Source organism: Haliotis asinina, chromosome 4, assembly GCF_037392515.1.
Source record: "Haliotis asinina isolate JCU_RB_2024 chromosome 4, JCU_Hal_asi_v2, whole genome shotgun sequence".
Classification (NCBI taxonomy): Eukaryota; Metazoa; Mollusca; class Gastropoda; order Lepetellida; family Haliotidae; genus Haliotis; species Haliotis asinina.
In genome coordinates this window covers 47,762,777-47,785,303 of record NC_090283.1, presented here as the reverse complement: position 1 = coordinate 47,785,303, position 22,527 = coordinate 47,762,777, and the positions used below count along the sequence as shown (strand labels likewise).

The 22,527-nt window shown below is 37.2% G+C and overlaps 1 protein-coding gene and 1 long non-coding RNA gene across 2 annotated transcripts; both read right to left on the bottom strand.

The window, feature by feature from the left end:
- Positions 1–439: 439 nt before the first annotated feature.
- LOC137282536 (sodium-dependent noradrenaline transporter-like) lies at positions 440–16,711 on the bottom strand. The gene is made up of 13 exons (XM_067814299.1): positions 16,597–16,711; positions 15,973–16,104; positions 15,165–15,429; positions 14,516–14,648; positions 13,985–14,119; positions 12,149–12,252; positions 11,118–11,242; positions 4,340–4,452; positions 4,075–4,203; positions 3,541–3,640; positions 3,112–3,212; positions 1,947–2,117; positions 440–1,725 (listed from the first exon to the last, which is right to left on the bottom strand). Exons 1-13 carry the CDS (start codon positions 16,709–16,711, stop codon positions 1,630–1,632), a joined length of 1,719 nt encoding a protein of 572 aa, XP_067670400.1. The 3' UTR covers positions 440–1,629.
- On the bottom strand, positions 5,783–6,780 carry LOC137281327 (uncharacterized). Its single transcript, XR_010956728.1, has 3 exons — positions 6,702–6,780; positions 6,410–6,518; positions 5,783–5,993 (listed from the first exon to the last, which is right to left on the bottom strand). It is a non-coding gene; the product is annotated as an uncharacterized lncRNA (long non-coding RNA).
- Positions 16,712–22,527: the final 5,816 nt, after the last annotated feature.

Here is a 22,527-nt window from a genome sequence, read left to right as displayed (position 1 = left end):
AAAATATAGCATTAAAGCATTAAGACAGTAGGACATTAAGTGAATAAATTCCCACTTTCGCCATGCAATTAGTTTCAACACACAATAGAAACTGCATTTTTTCAAGCAATTACAACAGAACACACTTTACATCATGTGGATTTGGTTACATTGCACAAGAACTATTTTTGACTGATGACCCGGAATTGGTTATAAGGCATGGACTTGTGAAGAGATTAACCCTCCTACTGACAAGAAATATCTTTACATACATGTAGTATATTTCCAGATCTATTTACAGTTTCTGTAGTCTGTACTGGTTTATTCACAGGAAGGCGTCTCTTTAGTTTTACTTGTGTTGGTCGCATCTCGCATCTAATCCTCTCGGATTAGGGTTCTTGTTACACACCTGAATCCTTTGACAGTCTAATCATAAAGTAAAACAACAAACACACTGCAGTTAAAATGATAGTTTGAATTTTGAATGGTTTTGGAACTTAAATACCCTCTTAGGAGGACAGTAGTTTTCAAGTACTTTAAGGCTGCATAAACATAATTAATTGTTTCTCGGGCACATTTTTTCAAAAGTGACGAGGGTGGTAGGACTTTCTTTTTTGTTTCTTGATAGAAAAAAGTGACTAGGGAGGAATCCATCTTTGTATTTTGTTCTCTCAGAAATACAGCTTGGAATGTTTGGCACGTGTTAATGAGGTGACACACTCGCACTTACAGACCCTCATTCTTAGAGTGGACAACTAGATGATAGCGATGCGTCAAATTATATTTTTCAAATGGCAATAAAACATTGTTGCGCGCACACATGAAAGTGACCCGCCTATGGCCGAGAAACATTTCACTTTTTTATTCACATTTCGAGGATACAGTCATAAACAATATCACTTATTAATTTAAACTACCAATCATAAAACATTTATCTATTTATATAGCATTAATCCAAATTTATATGGCAAGCTATTTTTCTTTTAAATAATAAATGATTAAATGATACTTAAGATGGATCCTTCATCCTTTTGACACTGAAATAATTATCCTCTGCGATGGAAGCACTGTAAGTCCCCAGGGTCTTTACCAGGTTGAAAAATCCAATCGCTCGACGCCCGCGACAAGTCAGTTCTCAATTTGGGCAATCAAATAATGGTAACTTACTTGTCCTCTACAAGATACTTTTCACTTATAGTTTCAAACTGCAAATAAATTAAAACTTGGACTTCATTTCATGTCTGCTCAACTTGTCCATAAGTAAACCTGAACATCAAATACCATGTTGATCTATTCTTTCATCATTACTTCATCATGATTACGTAATAAAATCAGAGCCAGTGGAATTTTGTGAGGACAAGTTATTTTCTTAAAAATTCATTAATTTAATTATTTACAGTATTCTTGGCCACTGAAATACTGTTGATGTGGCTCTATACTTCACTCACTCACTCATATGGCTATGAAAATGAGTAAAATTGTTATTTTCATGTAGAACATATAGTTTCAAAGATATTTTGAAAAACATGGTGCTACTGACTTCCTTTACCTCAAGTACAGGTTCAGTTTAGCTTGTTCAATACGAAACGTACATTAAGTTTCATACGGAGGCCGAGTTCTAACATTATCGTGCACCTCATCTTATCAGACTCAGATACGTCCGTGACCTGCCACATGCTGTAGTTCAACTTCTGTTCCAGTAGGATCAGTCCAGTATTCACTGGGCTCCATAGATCTTTTAATTTTCTGAAATTTATGACAGTCCACTGTTATTCCAAGTGTCATAATAGAATTAACATTTTTCAGCTACTTGTTAGATTTACCCAGTTCCGTTGGAGACTTACTGCGATGTTATAGCATGTTTAATGAAGAGATTATACACTTTGATCTGTGAAATACACGCAAATGTTACATATCAACATACAACACATGAACTCAAATATAGTATGGCGAAACGTAAAGTATACCTCTTTCAGTGTAGATTCATTTCTGTTGCCAATGGTCCACAAGCACATGATAGGAATGGGTAGAATTGAGGCCAGTGATATCATCCACCCAACGCCTGCAGCCCACGTAGGGTATATGTAGTCATCATATTTCGGAGGCCGGTAGGAATACAAGGAGTAGGAGAATGTGACCTGAATCGATTAGAAGGAATACATTGCATGGGATTACTTTGTCGATTAGTATCCCAAGATAGCTGAAGTACAATTGTCTGGAGCCTTGGGATTTGGGGGTGACAACGTCAGCACTGTGGGCACCGTTTTGATTTTGGGAGACATTCTGAGCACTGGTTTTGGAACCAAATACGACGTAATTATGAATAGCAATAATTCGCAGGATTTCCATAGGTGTCATTCATGAAGCAATAACTGAATATATAATATATAATATAAATAGCTGAATTACTGTTTCACGTCTAAATATAGAAATAGTTTGCGTAATTTGTGTAAATTTGGCACGTCCATCTTGGTATACAGTCGACATAAAAGAATGTTGTCAACGAACATTTGATGCACTTAGAAAATTTTCATTTTCAATTCTGTTTATATGACGGTTATCCACCATACAAGGTGCAGTGAAGATTTGCAGCACTTGAGCTTGGTGCATGGATCCCACCTGCATTTACACCATCCCTTTCGATGTTGATGACGATTAAAGCAACATATATTCTTTGATTAATAACATGGTAGCAATAAATACAGAGGACAACCATGCTGCACTTTTCCTAGGCTATTCTGGTATTCTGTATTATTCCAATTCCAATGAAATACACATCTCTATGTGACGTTATATATAGTTAATCTTTGGTTTGTTTCTTTGTTTGTCGTGCACTGATGTTGATGTTGCCGTTGATGTTGATGTTGATGTCATATTTAAAATTCGTTCCCATCTGAGCAATATGTTTTGTTAGTTTGTATGGTTTTTTTAATTTTGGTGCTCTAAACATCCAAGCATCTTCAAATGTATTTTTGACCAAATTTCTTAATGACTACCTCTAACATCACATAACGTCACTCTAACGTCAGCTCCGTTTTATAATATCTAAGGTTTTTAAATTCTTAGTCTCAGTACTTGTCGTTGATCAGTGTCGCTCCGATGTATTTGACAGTGCCATTAAGAGGAACTTACGAGCAGAAGTACTGGACACACGAACTTCAGACTGATGACCATAAACAAAGGCACCCTTTGTCTCCACATCCCAATGACAATCGTCTGTAGCCTCTCTGTGCCTGAAAGAATACACATTGATAATCACACAACCTTACAGCCAACAGTATGTCCCCTTGGAGATTCCCCGCAGACCAGAAAGATTTTTATAAAGATTGTCAGGTAAAAGATAAACTGTAAACACTATCTTCGGCAGTAGTTCAGTTAGAGATAACACTACGCTCAGTATGCCAATCCTTACCATGGAACCATCCAACAACAATACATGTCAGCATGTGATTAAAGATTACACTTAGCTCAAGATGTCAATCCTTACCATTGAACATCCAACAACAATACATGCCAGCATTTGATTAAAGATTACACTGGGCTCAAGACGTGAATGCTTACCATAGAACCACCCAACAACAATGCATTCCAGCATTGCAATCAAGGCAGTGGACGGAAAGTAGGCGTACCAGTCCACCAGTGTCACCACATATATTCCTCCCTTAAATGTGCACAGGTTTAAATCAGTATCATGGCATACTGCTTCCATATATTAGAAACAAACAAATATGGGAGCACACTAAACTTTGATAGTCATATATAAACTAAAACGTAGAAAGGTCATGTGTACTCTAATGTAAATGTTTTATTTTCACAATGTCTTATTTGACTTAGACTCAACGGATATTGAATCAGTTGCTTCACTACATGTCGGTTAACGTGCCCATTAAGCACAGCTGCAGTTCAATTAACTTACAGTATGAATGACCGCACCACTTTTGAGTTTCTGTCAAACAACAACAAAAACAAACAAACAAACAAACAAAACAACATAAACAAACGGTACATAGAATTACAACCAATATTCTCTTGTCAATTATATTTTTTTATAGGCAAAACACAATTTGATCGAATAAAGATGTCTATTGATTATACCTGTGATACATATATAAGAGCAAACAGAAGAGTACTAAGAAGAACTGCACATGTGAAGAATAGACGCTTCTTAAACCATTGTGTAAACAAGTCTTCTAAAGCTGCCGCAATGCCTTCAGTTCCTGGTACCTGTGGAAATAGATCTGAGTTTAGTTTGTGGTAGTTACTATCAGTCGTGTTTATTTGAGCAACTAGAACTACTGTAACTGAAAGTTCAAAACGACCACTTCTTACTTTGTACAACTATCATTATCATCAACCTCACCATAGTGTCTATTCCCAACATCATCAGTGTGGCAAACGTCAAGACCGACCACGATTGGGGAAAAGGGAGAGAGGCCAGCATCTCTGGGTAAACGATGAAGGCAAGGTTGTAACCTGAAACGTTTCCAATATGTTGAGTGTTCTCAAAATTATGGGTATCTGTCAGCTTATTGACCCGTGATACAGAGTTCAGGAGATCAGGCTGAGGAATTTTCTTCCTGAACCCTTGCTTACCATAAGAGGCCACTACAGGGATCTCGATCTGATCTTCTGATGTGTAAGCAGATGTCAATATGTCTCCTCAGAAAACAATCAGATGGACAGAGTGCTTGCAACAGCAGAGAACCATCCCGTTGCTTTCACTTGCTTACTTGTTCCCGCCTGGGGCAATGTTTATCACAGTAGATGCATCCGGCACAGCAAAAATAACCTGGTTTCCGCAGTGCGGAAACCTGATGGAAAGTGGACTGAAACTTAAGTTTCCACCAAGAATCCAGTGAGTTTCCGTTCTTTTACACTGAGTTTCCGCAATGACGGAAACTGTCAATTACCCACTTTCTAAGGGTTTCCGCACGGTATCCGTTACCCATGCTCCAACAAGTTTCCGTTGAGTTTCAGTTAAGTTAGAGATCCATCAGGTTTCTGCAGGGTTTCAGTCACCAAGACTCCATCAGGTTTCCGCAGAGTTTCAGTTACCAAGACTCCATCAGGTTTCCGCAGAGTTTCTGTTGCCAGAAAACTTTCCACAGCATTTCATTTACTCGGGTTCACAGGAGTCATTCAATGTGTGTCATTGCATATAACATTCTTGTTACTCCTGGTTGGCAAAGACAATATAAGGAGTTTGTGTGCAATCATCACGTATACATAAAGAAAAACAAAAGATACAATAAGATTCACTGTTTTATTTTCAGACAAATATGGATCAAACATATATCTAATAAATAATAAAAAGATATAGCACTAGATAACAGATCAATATTTGTCACTTATGACAAAAATATTTCTAAAAACATGCTATAACAGTTGCATCCCTTGACTCCTCCAGCACCTCCTCACGCTGACACAGAAAAACACACCCCAGTCAGTCAATGCTAAACATATAATAACACACACCATGCAATACAATACAACAATGAAATAAAATGCAATAAAGAACTTAGGTTACATTGAAAGTACAAAAAATGTATTTAAAGTAAATAAAGGTCTCTTGGAAAATAGATAAAAATTAAGATTGAATAAAATTGTATTAATTGAAATACAATCAGAATATCAAAACTATTAAAGTTTTAAATTGAGAATAATTCAAATTTAATTGATCACAGATAAAATTACGTTCATGTGATCGATTAGCTATTTACTAGCCCACTTGGGCATCCTTGAGCGGATATCTCTGTCATTGTGGTTGGATGCCGCATCCTGGTCTTCATGTTGGCCTTAGCTTTGGTGGTGGCGTTGAAAATTGTGGCTGAGTCCAGTGCAGACATCTTGAGTTTAGATTCCCAGGTAAAGGGGTAAGAGAGCAATGAATTGGCATCTTCTTCATCACTCACAACTGGTGAAGTCATTTCCAAGGTAAGTATAGTTGAAACCCTTTCCTTTCGTCGATCTGGCCAGTCAATAGTTTTCAGGCTTTTCATGCGCAGTGCAATTTTCTGAAAATGAAACAAAAATCAATCAACAGATAAGCCATAATGCCAAGATGGATTGCAAATTATTAAAAAGGAAGTGTCGTGAAAAATTATTTACTTCATTAATCACCCCAACACAAGTTAAGCAGTTCATCACATTTAATGACATATCCTATTTTCTTATGGACACACAATCTGTTGCTCTGAAGTGACATGAAGTCACTGAAGTGTAATAACATGTTTATATATCACCATTAACTGACTTGATTCTTATGTTATGATTTATGAAATTATGATGTGAATCATGTGTTACATATCTTAAGAATGTAAAAAGCAATAATCCATAAACATTTTAAATGTATATTTCCGGAACTTAGAATCTGTCACACATTGTAATGAGAAGAATTGTTACATGTTATTATTCGAATAGATATACTTACGGATTTCATTCTTTTTGTTTTTTTGCTGCTGTTCTGTGTGACACTTTCTTTCCGGTTTCTTGTCTACTGAGATCATCACGCCTGTTCCGCCACACTCTACAAAGCGCTTCTGAAAATAAATGTTTAAAGTACTATACAGCATGTTTCACACATTTTAGTTCATCTGTTAGGCAAAGGTATTTATATATGCCATGCTGGCTTGGTTACTGAAGTTAACATCCATAAATCTGTCTTTACACTATTATTTAAATCATTAACTATTTATAATGACAGGCAGGTGAGTGAAAATTACCTTCACAAGATCCTATTGACCATCCTTGGTCGTGATATAGTCACTTGTTTCTTTGACTACTATATTCATAGAGTCCTCGTCATCGGCTTTACTGAAATAAAAACAAATGTCATTTTTCTTGCACTTCATTCAATCATGCATTCAACACAATGTCTATTAAAATTAACGATCGTCAGTGAAAAATATACAACCAAGTAAACTGCAGATTTATAACTTTGAATACATATATTGTTCTGAAAGTTTACCATTTTGTAGTTAAATGATTTAAAATAACTTCCAAAAAGGCTAACCATCCTTTGTGTTATTTCGTGCAAATTCTATGTACATCCTGTTTGCCAAAGTTATGCAACCGGTAAGTGAACAACTGACATAAAGATCATGATAAAAGAAGTTTAGTTACATCACATGACATAACCTTGCAGCAATTAAGCATTGTAAAATCAAGGGGTCAGTTTGATGGCAATTTCACACAGGTGTAATGTTAAACTGATTTAGTTTACCGGCTATTCAAATCCATTTGCAAATGATACTTTCATGTATTTTTCATTTTGAGAAAACGTACGTAGGGAAGTGAATTAATGAAATATTCAAAGTGAAGTTACCTAGTAACATGAGCACATACCTTTGATAGACGAGGGTGATCCTCCAGGAGCAGTCGTGTCCAGATTTTTCTCACAACAGCCTAAAAGATTAAATCAAATACGTTAAATATAACAGGTATATATATATGATTATGCTCAACACGTATGTATTAAATTATTGAAAAATTACATGAAATTTTAAATGTATCCTACGCAGAGCTAACAGTTTCTTATATGAATTTAGTGTTTGCCTCAAATAGTTCAGAAACACATCTGACCCCTCTGAGCGAATTTGGGGGTAAACAATTTCATTTCACTAATGATCCAGGATTGCATTTAATAAATTACACCGAAATGTTGCCATTGTAAAAGCCCATCATTTTTATCATTCTTTAAAATATATCTGAATTGGTGAAAAACATCTTGCAATACCCAGTAAACCCATGAGTGAACCACTACATATGGCGGATCTTTTTGATGCAGATCGTAATTCATCCCCCCCCCCCACCACACACACACACACACCTTTTGTACAAGTGTTAACCGAGTTGCAACGCTAAAATTTGCAAACTATTAACAGGAGCACTAAAATCAAAAGTCTGCCCCTTTAAACTTAAATAGATACTTGTGGTTAGTACTAAGATAGTTACTTACAAGTACAAGCTTGGTGTATTCTATACCATGTCGATCTATTGAAATGGAATATAAACAAACTTATTTTTCAGGCCTATTTTACTTAGATTTAACGATAACAGTTAAAAATAATACGAGCGAAAATATACATTCGCGGGATAAACTTTATAATCTATCCGGATTTCTGTCATTAACGCAATATTTCTTTAAACGTTATTTACAATAAAATACCCTCGGTCTTACCTGACACATCCGAGGTACTCCGAGTTGCTCGCATCCGTTCTCTGCTTTCTTCTCCAAGTCGCGAATTCTTTCGTCGAGTGCTTTTGGGGAAAGTGAGGTGGTCATGGCAAAGTTTACACGACGCAGCCATCTTATGCTTAAAGTTTTGAAAAATAATTGCTAGGAAAACAAATTTGTTCCTACCCGCCAAACAAGATGGCGTCTCGCTAACACTCACGGGAAATAGACAGCTTTGTCATTGTGTTTTTTTAAATAAATCTAATGTGACCATTTGACAGTAGATTTCCTCGTTCTACAACAAAAGAGGAAGGTACACCCTGTTGTGAGTTGTTTTGTTAACAATTAGATAGTCTCGCGTGGACGTGATCCTGTCGCCATTCGTTTATTTGTTTACATTGCCGACATCAAAGGGGAGTGTGAAAAGTGGAATTCAGCGGATTGAATGTAAGTACTCAAAGTGACAACAGTGAGCAGTTATGGTTTTAGCAGTCTTTTCATCGCATTAGCGTCACTGATTGCTTTTTCTCAGTGTCAAGCATCAATATGTAGACCTTGTTATTATTAACAGTGATTAATTGTGAAAACATGTTCACCTTACTTTAACATGCCCGAGCGTCATGAGTCCTACTGATTTAGCACTCATGGGAAACTTTATTGTGGCAAATAAGTTATTTTCTAAAATCCTGTCAGGAGAAGGTATTATCCGGATATATTTCTGCTGGATGGACCCCCCCCCCCCCCCCCCCCACGTACCATGTAAGTAATTTATGCACTGTGCTCACAACATGCACGGGGGTTAGAAATATTAACATTGTTTGTTCTTTTCAGTTATACACCCAGATCTATATAGCTACTATCCCTATCTACCCTTTAAGTTAACTTTACTACTATTACTAATATAATTTGGTGATGTGTCACAATTTCTTTGAAACCTTAATTCATTTGTCAATGTGAATGAAGAATGAAGCACAATCCCACTGACCCTTTGGCTATGATTTGTACATGCATAATTTCTGTAGACTATTCGTGGCACTTTCTGCTGCAGGGACACAGTTCTTTGTGGACACTGCGACAAGTAATTGTCAAGAAAAACAACCTAAAATCACGAGAAATACGTTTCTGAAATATGGTTGGTTTCTACAATATTTGTTTTAACATGGGTACCCAGAGATATTCCGCATATATGTCTTCGTTATATCTATTCATATAATCTGTACTCCAGAAATATTTCAACCAAGTCACATCATACATTTATTAGTTCATCAAATTATCTAGTATCTTATGTTCGGTGTCAGTTCTGTGTATCCAGTTGTACCAGTTAATCAATTTCATGGTTTGATATTTGTTTTATAACCATTAAAACCTTGTCCATCAGTACATGTTGCATGTGTTAGCCCTACAATGCATTGACATTATCATCACACCTCAAGTTTCATATTTCTGAAAGAATCGTTGTGTCAGTTATTTGATTTACAGATATGGATTGTGGACCAACAAACTCGGAGAATGATGCCCGGTAAGGGAATCTCTTTTATAACAATATTATTCATATAGCTTTATAATGAAGCTGACACTATGTTAATACATACAACAAACCTTTTTGACCTCACTCAAAGTGTAACTGTACATGGATTCAAGCATAATATATACATATATTTTAAATTCCAGGAGAAATACGGCTTTTCTGTCCTCACTGCCAGAAGTCTGTTTCAAGAAAAAAACGTTATCTCCATCTCCGTAACAAGATGTTTGTTAGTTTGTAAAGATTTTTCGGGTGAATGACAAATGTTTCATCAGGTTAGTCATCAAAGAATTTTTAGACAAATGTTTCATCAGGTTAGTCATCAAAGAATTTTTAGATTTCACTAAAAATCGAGTTTGCACTGTCACTTTGCTATCTATGTTTAATATATTTAATGTATGTATCATACATGTAACTGTAATAACTGAAAGTGAGCAAATGGTAATACGTATTTAATATTTGTAATACATGTTATCTGCATTATCATATATATTGCTGTGTTTCATTCATTGAATTGTCTCTCAGTTGAATTGATGATTCAAACTGAATGTCCTTTTCCTTTCCAGACACTGACAGTGACCAAGATATTAACAGCACATTCAAGGTTTGCGAGCTATTACCACCACAATGTGAGAGCCTGATTGATTCGGATTCAGATGTTTCGCCAGATATTAACCAGGACTCGCATACACCAACAAACATCAACAGAAGAACAAAGCACTTTGTGTACTGGCTAGCTCGTCTTCATTCAGTGTGCCTACTTCCTGAGCAATGCTTGTGTGCAGAGAATTCTGTTACGCTTCTCTGAGCGTCCCAGTTTCTTAATACAGCGAATTGTGTACTACTGCAACTGCCCTGTTGCATTAAAATGTGAGCTTTTCTAAGAAATGAAACAGTTGGATCATAATATTTCCAGCGTTTGTTTTTTGTTCAAATAAATATGTAATAAATATAACAAGATAATACAACATATTTCAGCTTTCTAAACTAAGCGAACTCTCATTGTCATCTTCCTTGTACAGAAACCTAGCGGAAACCTACATTACCCAAGATCCACAAGGTTTCCGCAAGACCAGAAACTTACTCACTCCAGCTATAAAGGTTTCAGTAAACTGAAACTAAATGGAAACTTCCAACTACAGTTTCAGTTGACGGAAACATGACGGAAACTAAGACTTGTTAGTTTCAGTTGTGGAAACTATGCGGAAACTCTCATTGCGCGTTTCCTGAAACTGAAACCTAGCGGAAACCTACATTACCCAGTATCCATCAGGTTTCCGCAAGAACGGAAACCAAGTTATTTTTGCTGTGCGGGTGGTGAATGTAGCCAAACTGACCGCAAGAGGAGCATGAGAACAGTAAAGGATATTTCTAAAAGTTCCTAATCACCCATAACCTCAAGAGGACTCGTGGAAATATGTAATATCTGCTACGTACCTGATGATTCCAAAGCATCCACGCGAACTCCACGCATGTAGGCAACGTGGCCGACGATTGTGAAGAAAGCAAATCCAGTGACAACAGCTGTGAGGGAATCAACCAAGCAAAGCAGTACTGCATTTCTGAAATGATCACCTCATCAAGTCAGGATGCATGCCACTAGAGAAAATGGTTGGCTGATGTATTTTCCAAATGTGCACAGAAAGGAGGTTTATTACACAGCTGACTTCTAATCATATTGACATGTCTTGAATGCATGTTTTCCACTAGTTAATGTGAGTTTAAAGGCTGAATTGAACAACATTCCGCTGTCTCAGTGTCAGAGTGATGTTGGAGTTACTAACGAACTCACTTATCGTTTGATTATTTTGTAATCTCAAGGTAATTTCTGGATTCGTGCAGACCACAGAAGGTTTCTGCCACGTCAAACGGATACACTAAGGTAATTCAGGTATCTTAGGAGGGAGTAAGAGCAACTAATAACACGAGTTTAGAAGCCAGTGAAAAGTAAAAGAGTAAAATCACTCTTTCCACGATCATTAGAAATCTCAGCTGAAAGCTACAAGATGATGGGGTGTTAGTGATATAGCCTATAGCTTAATTGACTCTTTGTAGACCGATCATATGTAGTACCCTTTGTCTCTGTTGATCAAGGGATTGTATGCGACGACCTCTTGTTTTTATTCCCTACCTGACATCATCCAGTTATGTGCCAGCTATATGCTATTGTTAATGTGAATCTGATGTTTGTCATAACATACTAAAGATATATATTGGTTCTAGTTACTGTTAGCTTGATAACGGTAAGAATCTACAGTGAAACATAGCTCGACGGAATAACCAAGAAGTTGTCACTATAAGGATGTATGTTTCATTATTGACCAAGGGTGGTAAACGACAATCACGTAAAGCTTCCGTTTCAGATCAAGATAACACAATGTGATATTACACATGAATAAACCACAGTGATTACGTTAAACATGATATATTATATGTTATTTAACATCCCGAACAAACATAACTAATACTTAAGGCAATTGTTGTCCATTCTGTTGCGACCAGACATGGTAATAATGCATCCACTGGCAATACCAAGAGAATGCAGTGCAAAGCTACAGGATTGGATCCAAACCTGCAAGCAAGCAGAGAGAGCTGTGAATAATGGTTACACCAAGGGTATTTAAGGAATATGGTGTCGACAAAGGACAATAAAGTCAACTCAAGTACCGTACCACAGATATGAATGAAGAATACCATTTTATCCTAGAAAACAATGCAATCAAAACGACTGTAGATACCCAAACAGAAGAATCAATGTTTGCATTGCTGTTATATTCATATACGTTTTAAGTGGTAATGAAATGCTAAAATGTCTGCATTAATAGAATTTTCAATAATATAGCTATTTTACCATGCATGAGTGGCCGTGCTTGGCAGATTGTGATTTTCACTCATGTGAATTCCGTCCTTCAGCACAACATAACACATGTGACACATCTGGTCTCAGATGAGACAACCGGCAGTGTAACAGGCTTGGAGATAGGCGATTGAGATAATACCTTTGCAAAGTTATTTATTTACTTTTTTTGCTGCTCACTGAAGAATTCGATGTAATCAGACGAGTGCTCACCTTGTGAATGAGTCACTGAATGTGTATGGTTGCCATGGACATGTCACTTAAATAGTCATAAATTTTCTGTGTTAATTATGTACAAGGTCTTCCTCCTCTGTATCAGCTACTGGCCTCGGCGAATGACTGAGTGGTTCCTACCCTTTCACACTGACATGCTGTACCTCTCGATTAAGTCGTCCGTTTAGAGGTGTGTGCACCGAGGAGAGAATGTAATCAATTCATGCGATATCTGCTGCGAAGCAAACAGCTGCGCGTTGTTCAAATGCCCGTGCCACTTTAATTTATTCGAACATCTGTTTCTGTCAATTTCATTTCTGCTTAGAGTAGGTTTGAGGACACCTTCATCTAAATTCATGGGTGTAATCGATATCTGATGACTGAAGTACTGGGTTTGTTTCATTGAAAATATTAAATAACCGGGATTTACATTTTAATATCATGCATGTCATCAAAAATCATCAGGCCATATCAGTTGTTATCGTGTGACAGTATCGTGAACTCAAAACATGACAGAATGACATGTGTTAGCTATCCTTAGAAGTCTGTTTGATGTACAAGGGAGTGGATCACTGACAATCCGTTATGACGCCAGTGTTCCCGAAAAGGATGAGCCTCCTCACTCCTACCGATAGCACCGTTCATTCACACAAAATGTATGCCATGTTGACGATGCGGACACTTTAGCTCCACCACACTAAATCAGAATCACATGCTCCCTGAGCGAGTACCGTGTGCAAACAAGAGATAGTGTGACATGTTTATGTTTTTAAAGCACATCTATCCAGTTAATAAAACTACAATTTTAAATTATTATTGCTGTCTTTTTTATCATCGTGACTTATGCGGAACATTTGAGATGACATTTGGTGCGGAACTGTGTTCAGCTTCCTGTGCTCGGAAAATTAGCTGGACAACCTGGTCAGAAATGGTGTTTTATCGTAGTTTGAAGGGCAGAGTGTACCCATGTGTACACGGAATGGCTGCTGATAGTCTGGAAAATTTATGCTACTAGCATGGACCCTGGCTGGACTTCCACCATCCCTTAAACTATTGGTGATTGAAGACAAACTTGAATAAATTAAACGGTGTTTACGTAGTTGGTTACCAATCTGCATGTTTTTGGTGCGGACAAGTAGAATGCGCATGCCTTCTTGTGGCTAGTTAATACCATGGATTAAAAAACACATACTCTTTACTTCGTCTGAACCACCCAATCGTACACTGCACTCACTTTGGGTTCCATGAGTCGCTCAAACTTTGGATAAATGTAATAGTATATTCCGTCGGCAGATCCAGGAAGTAGGCAACCACGGATGAGGAACACTGTGATGAGGATGATTGGAAGAGCCACAGTGATGTAGACAAGCTGAGCCAAGATTATACATACAATATTAGATCATATGCAAGAGCTACTTTCGTTTTTATGGAGACCAAGGCTACCGGGAAGGTTAGTAGTTAAAGCGTTCGTCATCACACCGACGTCGTTAATTCGAAGACTCACATAGGTACAAAATGTGACTCTCATGTCTGGTATTATTTTCACCTCCGCCGTGAAAATGGAATATTATGCTACTAGCATGGACCCTGGCTGGACTTCCACCATCACTTAAACTACTGGTGATTGAAGACAAACTTATTGCAGTTATCTTTCAGAACAAACAGAGCAATAACAGGCCAGAGATTGCTTAATTTCACTATAGACTGGTTCATAAGATCGCGTGACCCACATGTGTAAAGTCGAGGGTATTCCCAGCTTTCTTACCTTCCCCGATACCTTTATTCCTTTGAAAATCCACAGAAATATGATCACATGTGTGATCACCAAGCACCCCAAAAGATGCCATGTGATACCACCGAGGTCCATCAGACCATCAGTCATTTCCAACACCTTGTTTCTTAAAAAGACAGGATGATGATGTAAAAAGAATATGAATAATGAAATTTCAATACATAATACAACATACAGTACCAAGAGCTTGTAAGGAAGTTTCAGTGAAGCAAGTAACACGTCGAAATTCCCTTCTGAAAACCCCAATGTCTGGAAACCCTTCTCCTTACTCTGACCAAATTTGGACAAGGGATTTGACAGAACTCATTCAGTTGCCATGATTATATGCTCAGGATGAAAACAAGCTTTTTGTGAAAAACAACTGGTGGACAGTAGCGGGATGTGATGGCCCATGGGAGAGAACGTTGTACATAAATGAAAGGGTATTTGTAAGAATCATGACACCAACTTTATACATTTTGACTTAATTTGAATAATTTAGAACGTTATTAAAATATTCCAAGGACGAGAATACTTTTTTCACCTTTGAACAGCAATACGTATCAAGGGGTAGGCCAAGGGACGATGGTTTGTATATGTAAGAATTCAAAATCTTATTGCTTTGAAAAGGTGGAAACCTTACTTCCAGAATTCTTCAGCAGCAGTGACCCCCTTTATTTTAGAGGTATTTCCTATCTCACTTGCATTATACGACGGAATACTGATATTTGTAAGAGTCCAAAGATTCGTGCTAGATACACATGCAGGTGTGTTCCAAGTGTTGTTACAGTTGTTCCAGGGTATTACTTCAGAGAAGGAAAAGAAGAAGTAATACATGAACCAAGAAAATGTGACATTATAGTAGCTGTGGAAAAACCAGGCACATATGACAGTTCCCAGACCCAGACCTGCAACAGAAAATAATATATGTGAGAGCGTTATCAATTTGGCGAATTAGTGTAAGACAGTAGATCAAACTTAATTTCATGACATTTCCCGTAATCTTGAAAATTTGGGCCACGGATTTACTTATTCACTTGCTCAAACTGAAACTTCAATCTTCTTATGATCATTTCACGGTATTTTCTAACTTAGTAAAGATACCATGATGCTAACGTGTACATAATCTCTGTTAAGGTTGGTTGGTTATAGATCAGTGAATAGAAGTGAAGTCATAACTTCTCTGGCAATCAAATAATATAACGCATCACTGAGCTGAGAAGTCATAATTTCTCTTGCAGAAATCACTGACCTGTCTCCCTCCTCTTGGGTAGTAATTCGTAAAACAAAAGGGAACATATACTTATTTATGTAAGTACTTACTATTTCTTGAGGGGCATTTACAAATTGGAATACTTAAGCAAGATTCATGAATGTCAATATTTTTATTGTGAACAACACAACGTTTTTGGAGTGTATACTTACTCCTTCAACTTTTCTTCGATACGTACCTTTGAAAAGAGGACACAAGTTCCAGACGTTAACAGGTCCACTCTGAGAGTGCTGGCCTATTGTCATCTCCACGAAAGTGCATGGGATGGCACCGATTATTGTGAAGAACATGAACAGTATCAAAAATGCCCCTTTGTAAAAAAATAGACATGTGTCAGTAATCTGAAAGGACTTACTTTCATACTCTTATTGCCTGCCATGATAATATGATTATTTCTTTATCAAATGCTGGGATACGACATTTTGCTTTGTCAAATCATCGTCCACGCATTTACAATATACATCTACACTGATCCCATCTCATATGTGAACAGTGGAATATTAGCAGTAATTAAAGACAATGAAACAGCACAAAATACAATAATTGCACTGATCCCAGCTCATATGTGAATAACGGAATAGTAACAGTAATTACTGACATTCAAAAGAACACAAAAAGTAACTACACTGTTCCAAACTGATATGTAAATAGTGGAATACTATCAGTAATTACTGAGATGTTTAACAGGCACTTGAAGCTGGACGGGTAATACAACATACTTCGTACGTGAATAGTTGAATATTAACAGTAATTACTGGCATTTAATAGAACACGTAGCAAGATGAATCCAGACACCACCAACCTCCGCCATTGCGCATACAGTAGAAAGGAAACTTGATGAATGTTCCAGATCCCACCCCATATCCTACTAGGGTGACAAAGAAGTCGAACTGGTGTCGCCAGTGTTCACGAGGCATGCTCGTTTCTGCAACTGATAAGAACATATTCACGTCACTGACAAAGAGTGAAAGGTTTTATTGGCTTAATCGGCACATCGGCAGAATTCTAGCCATATATTTTGACAAAAGAAAAAATATATATCGATGACAAACATAGACCAACAGTTCATAGAATATAGCATTTTTGGGTTTTTTTAAATATAAACAAGTCAGTTGTCGTATTATTAGCACAATGTTTTTACCTTTATATGAAATTGAAACAGACCCACTGGCGTCATTATTTGTCTCTTTTACAGAAACCAGTTGCGTTTAAACATGGGATATTATATGCTCCTTCCCCACCAGGCAAGAAACTGCCCTCAGTCTGAAGATAATCGACTCTGGACAAGACATTCGAGGTGGTAACATCTGTAATTTATATTACTGAAGGATGCTCCTTCCCAAACAATCAAGAAACTGCCGTCGGTCTGAAGATAATCGACTCTGGACCAGACAAGTGGTAACATCTGTCGTCGAGTAATTTATATTACTAAAGTATTTAGTTGATAAATGATGTCTAATTAACGTTTATTCAAATGTTTTCAAGCATTGTTTAATCTTAATTACCATGTCTGGTCTTTTATCACTTCAGTCATTACATTACATGCAATTGCAATATACATAACAAACATCAATAAGTGTATCATGTAATTACATTCTGATTACATCATATCCAACTCAAATGATTAATAAAGCTCCATTCCATTTCCGACCATACCTATTAAAAAACCATTGGAGGGATGTTATGTCACTTGAGTCCATGGTGGGACATTTCTATGACTATTAAATGAATAATCATAAATGTTTATTTAGAGCAAAGGTCAATATCTTTACATTCAATAATCATTTAACATGCATATAACATTTCCCATCCAGCCAACTCCCATCCCATCATGGTGGCAGACCCGCAGGATACATAGCGATTAAAACGATTTCAGTTGTTTGCTTTATCCTTAAGTATAATTATGATACACAAACATTGACAAAAACAGTTTAACGCCAGCTTCTTGTTCAAAACAAATTTAGCCATACTTGGATGTTTGTAAACCGACCTTTATTTGTATCTTTTTCTATGAAGTTAACACCTAGGACAAAACATCACAACATGCTATTCATCTTCAATGTAGTCAACAGTATCATCGATAAAGAGTGAAAACAGCATTAGTGACAACTTTTCGCCCTGCCTAATCCCTAGTGATGAGAAGACAAAAAGTCTGAAAAAACTATTGTAGATAATCTGACACAGGATTTAACATCACAACCCAGCTAACAAAAGTTTTGAGGACGTTGTCTCAACGTTACGTTTACGTCCCCAGAACGTCAGCATATAACGTCCCACTTACGTCTTTTTTGTGGAGTCGAAAACACGTCCTCACAACGTTACAAGTACGTTACACCAAAGGATGAAAAATACGTTGCAAGGACGTAGAGAGAACGTAATGTGTAACGTTGTGGCAAGGTTCTAATAACGTCCTAGTGACGTCATTTCTCGACGTAACCAAACCCTGACGTAAACATAACGCTGTGGGAACATATTAGGAAGAAGTCGTAAGAAGTCTGACTTTATACCGAGACCATACGGCTTAGACCAAGGAGCTTGTCTGTTAATATTATGGAACGCCTTACGATAATCAGCAAAGGATAGTTTAGCCTCCTTACTAACCGAGAGGTTCATCAGTCCAAGGAATACAAAAAATACCTTCTGATGTACTATAAAGCTTTCTAACTTCAGCTTGTTCCTTGGTAAAAATAGAATATTTGTCACACCACTGGGCTTCCCCGAGTATAAAATATTGCCATACAACTTCCTAATGCATGACACGCGTATCATTAAATTTTACATGTACAATTTCAAATCCTTCCTTTCCATCCTTCTCATTAAATTACAAGACACAAAGCCTACTTCTGCAGACAACTCGTACTCAGGTCTTCATTGTCATTATTAAAAATACATATGAAGATACGTAACCTACAGTACTCATCACAAACACACATATCTGTTACACTGTAATTATCTTGTTTCTGTTTTCTCCTATACTTATTCCCAATGCATCATCTTACGTTGTTAGTCTTCATTTGTCTTCGTCTTTACCGTCATATGTGCGCGTGGCAAGACATGTGCTACCAGCACTGAAGATAAAGTATCAACAATGCACCAATTACCAGAGAATCCGAAGGGAGACAAACAGGCTGTGGCCAATAATGTTTTTCGTCACAATGAGTCTAAATTTGAAAATGTGATATCGGTAGCGCATCAACCAGCGATTGCAGTAAGCTTCAAACCTATGTTTATACTTCTCAGTGTCCGGCGTGCAATTTGTTCACCGTTTGTATGGTAGGCCTGTTAGTGACTAACGTATTAAATCGTAGTTTGATCGAATACCAAGTCACCACGGTGTACTACATGGGCGATCAGTAAAACGGTGCCGTAGGGTCACCTAACAAGTAGATCTAGGGTCAGCCATGCTTAAACTACAGTAACAGTAGCAAGCTTACTACGGTCAATGCATGGGTTTGCTGTTGATGTACAAGTACGGTCATATCAAAGTTGATATACGATGAATTACGCCTTAATACGTTGGTTACCTAAGGTCAAATACTGGTCAGATACGATCTACTACGTCCATCTCCCACTAAGTTCTGCTATGTGATTGTCCTTAAATATGGCCGCTGTACATCTACGTCTGATGCTATGGCCAACAGTCTGAAACAAGACTCATGATGCATGATTCATATGTTGGATGCAGGTCATGGAGTCGTTTCAACAGCAAAAGTCAGAACGTAAGCTGAATGGGCGTATCCTACATATCAATGAATACAGAAGACTAGTGATTACCAGATATCCCTGATGGTATTGCCCTATGTTCCTAATATCAATTTGTTATCATACCTACCTGTTCTGTAACGTGCCTAGTATGAAGTCGTGTAGTGAGAAAGTGTCAACAGCCGCGATATCACGTCCCGAGATAATGGCACAGCGCTGACGCGTATGATATTTAAGCATTTGAATAGCTTTTAAATATTCACAAATACTTTTTTCAATATATTGTATTCTAATTAACGAGTATGCTTATCGCGAATACTGTCATAAAAGCTATGTCTACATGCATGGAATAGCATAAATATTAACAATTTGCATTTGAGATAATACGTTATGATGAAGTGTACTTTTCAATTACTGGAGTTATTCATTCATTCATTCATGTATATGAACAAGTTTACTAAAAACGTGGAAAACAAGTAGAAAAATAACGATGCATTAACGTATGAAAATGGCATAATAAATGGCAATTCTTCATTTTCAACTGACTATGTGCTAGGTCAACCTAGTGTTGATTGTGACGTCACACACGGCCACTGGATATATTCATTCACATACATCTATTTATTGACCCTTACTATTTACATGTTAGACATCTTATCCTAGATTTCCACGGAATCAATATTTTGGTAAGCATTGTCAAGGTGAATCATCGTGTTTCAAGAGCAAGATGTGAAATTTGTGGAGATATCAAGAACGTAACTCGTCTCCAAAAAGGATCATTGCTTGTGAAATGTTCCCGTCGAGCAGAGTTCATTACCTTACTGCAATCACGTCATTTCAGATGTACTGAAACTACTGTCTCTGTTCACAAATATCTTGATTCGTGTAAATCCGAAACTCTGTTATCGTGCCACATGTCTGGTCTGAGGAGGAAATTGCGATAGAGTTCAAATCCTAAGGAGTGATATCTGCACTATGATGACAATTAAATACTGCAAGGATCTGTACTACCACTATCTTTTTTATTACTCCCATTACACCTGCACATCAGATGTCCCATACTAACATGCGTTTGTTTTCGAGAACCTCCGAGCAATGTGATGGCGGTCTGTAAATATTCGAGTCGGGATCAGACAATCCAGTGACTGATCCTCTGAACAAATAAACAAACTAAGCCACTTGATTACAACGACTCTGTCGACCAGGTCAGCGAGTCTGACCCATTAGTCGCCACTTACGATCAAGCTTAAGACCAGTTCTAACCCGGATATGCAATGCAAGTGATGGAAAACAATGACTTGATCAGTCAGGCCAGTGAGATTGATCTGTTTAGTGGCTTCTTGTTGAGCAGCAGAACTACCCCGAAATCCTTCACATGTCAAAACGCACTGTTAACGGATAGAAGTATGACTCCTACTAAACACGGTAAAATAGGTTTCTGGTTTCGAATACGATTCAAAGCGGATGTGGGTACCATAGTGGTGAAATGCCGTTTTTAAGAGAGTTGAGAATAACTGATTTTGACAGACAAACTATTTCAACATATACCTCATCTTAAGTAGTCTACCAAGAGCCATCGTACTTCGGAAACCATTGCGAGTATGCTTTAATGAAACACTTTAAATAGTGACAATACAAAATAGTGGATACCCGCCGAAATAGTGGCTTTCTGCTGATGTGGCTCACGTCAAAACACATGCAATTAATGAGGAACGCATTTGACCGAAATACAGCTATAGAATACCTTGTATCAAAGCAATGATTTCCAAGTAACTCATTGCCAATGAAAATTTAAGCTGACGACAAAGTGACTGGCAATACAGACGAGATAACGTACGTACTGAGAAGCCCAAAACAAACATATATATCAACTCACATTTTGCCGTTTATGACCGAGATTTATAAATTTCGCTCTCAATTAGCGGAAGTAAGTTAAAATGAGTTGAAATTTGTGTTGTGATACTTATGAATACACCTTCATTCATTTACAGCGTCCAAAACATGGGAAAAAACATGTATTTGGGGTAACAGTAAATATTCTTGTCCATGGTCCAAAATGTTTTTTCGTGCATGGAAGAGATTATTTTAAAAATCGCTCTAAATTTGCTGAATTAAATGAAAATGATTTGATTTTTGTGTTATGATACTTATACACATACAGTCATCCATTTGCAACCTCAAAAACATGGTAAAAGATATATTGTGAGTACAAGTAAATATTCTCGTCCATGAAATGAGTCAAAATAAGTTGGAAGTTGTGTCATGATACTTATAAACATACTTTCATTCATAACCTTCAAAACATGTGTTCACATAACAATGAACTGAAGCGGGATGGATACTGAAACAAGATACCAAAGGAGTGCTTGTATATAGGTGTCCTAGGTCTTAATGGCGATATGATGACTCAAACCTTCAACTGTGTCACTCGAAAGTATAGACCCCTGGAAAAGACGAAAGTACTTTACTGTCATGTCAAATGTCATGTTGACATTCATTCACCATGGTATCAATGGAATTTAATGTCTGGGCCTTCTATTGTTAATTGCTCCATCCGCGATTCAATGGCTACACAAACACAATACACTGACTTTTACATGCAGTTGCATTATCGACTCATCTGCTCCACACGTGCAGAGGTTTCAATAGGCTATTTGACAACATTTGTGTTCAACGAACCACATGCCTAGGAGTTAACTGGGGTTATCGCTCATTTTCTCATTCAATATATGGGCGTACTATATATAACATGTAACATGAAGAGTACATTTGCGAAAGCAATGATTAATTGATATATAACAAATTCAGATTTAACAACATCATTACTAGTACTGTTGACATTTCAATTAATGTTCGTTTGTTAGCATGAACAGAATGCTTTTCTGCAAATGTCAAATCTATTTGATTGATTACCACATCCACCCTAGCCACACTGCGAATGTTTCTTCTTAGTGGGTGTTTGTCTTCTTCTGACTGTTTGCTTGTGCTGTCAGTCCAGACGTGAACAGGTCATCATGCGACGATTTCGTAT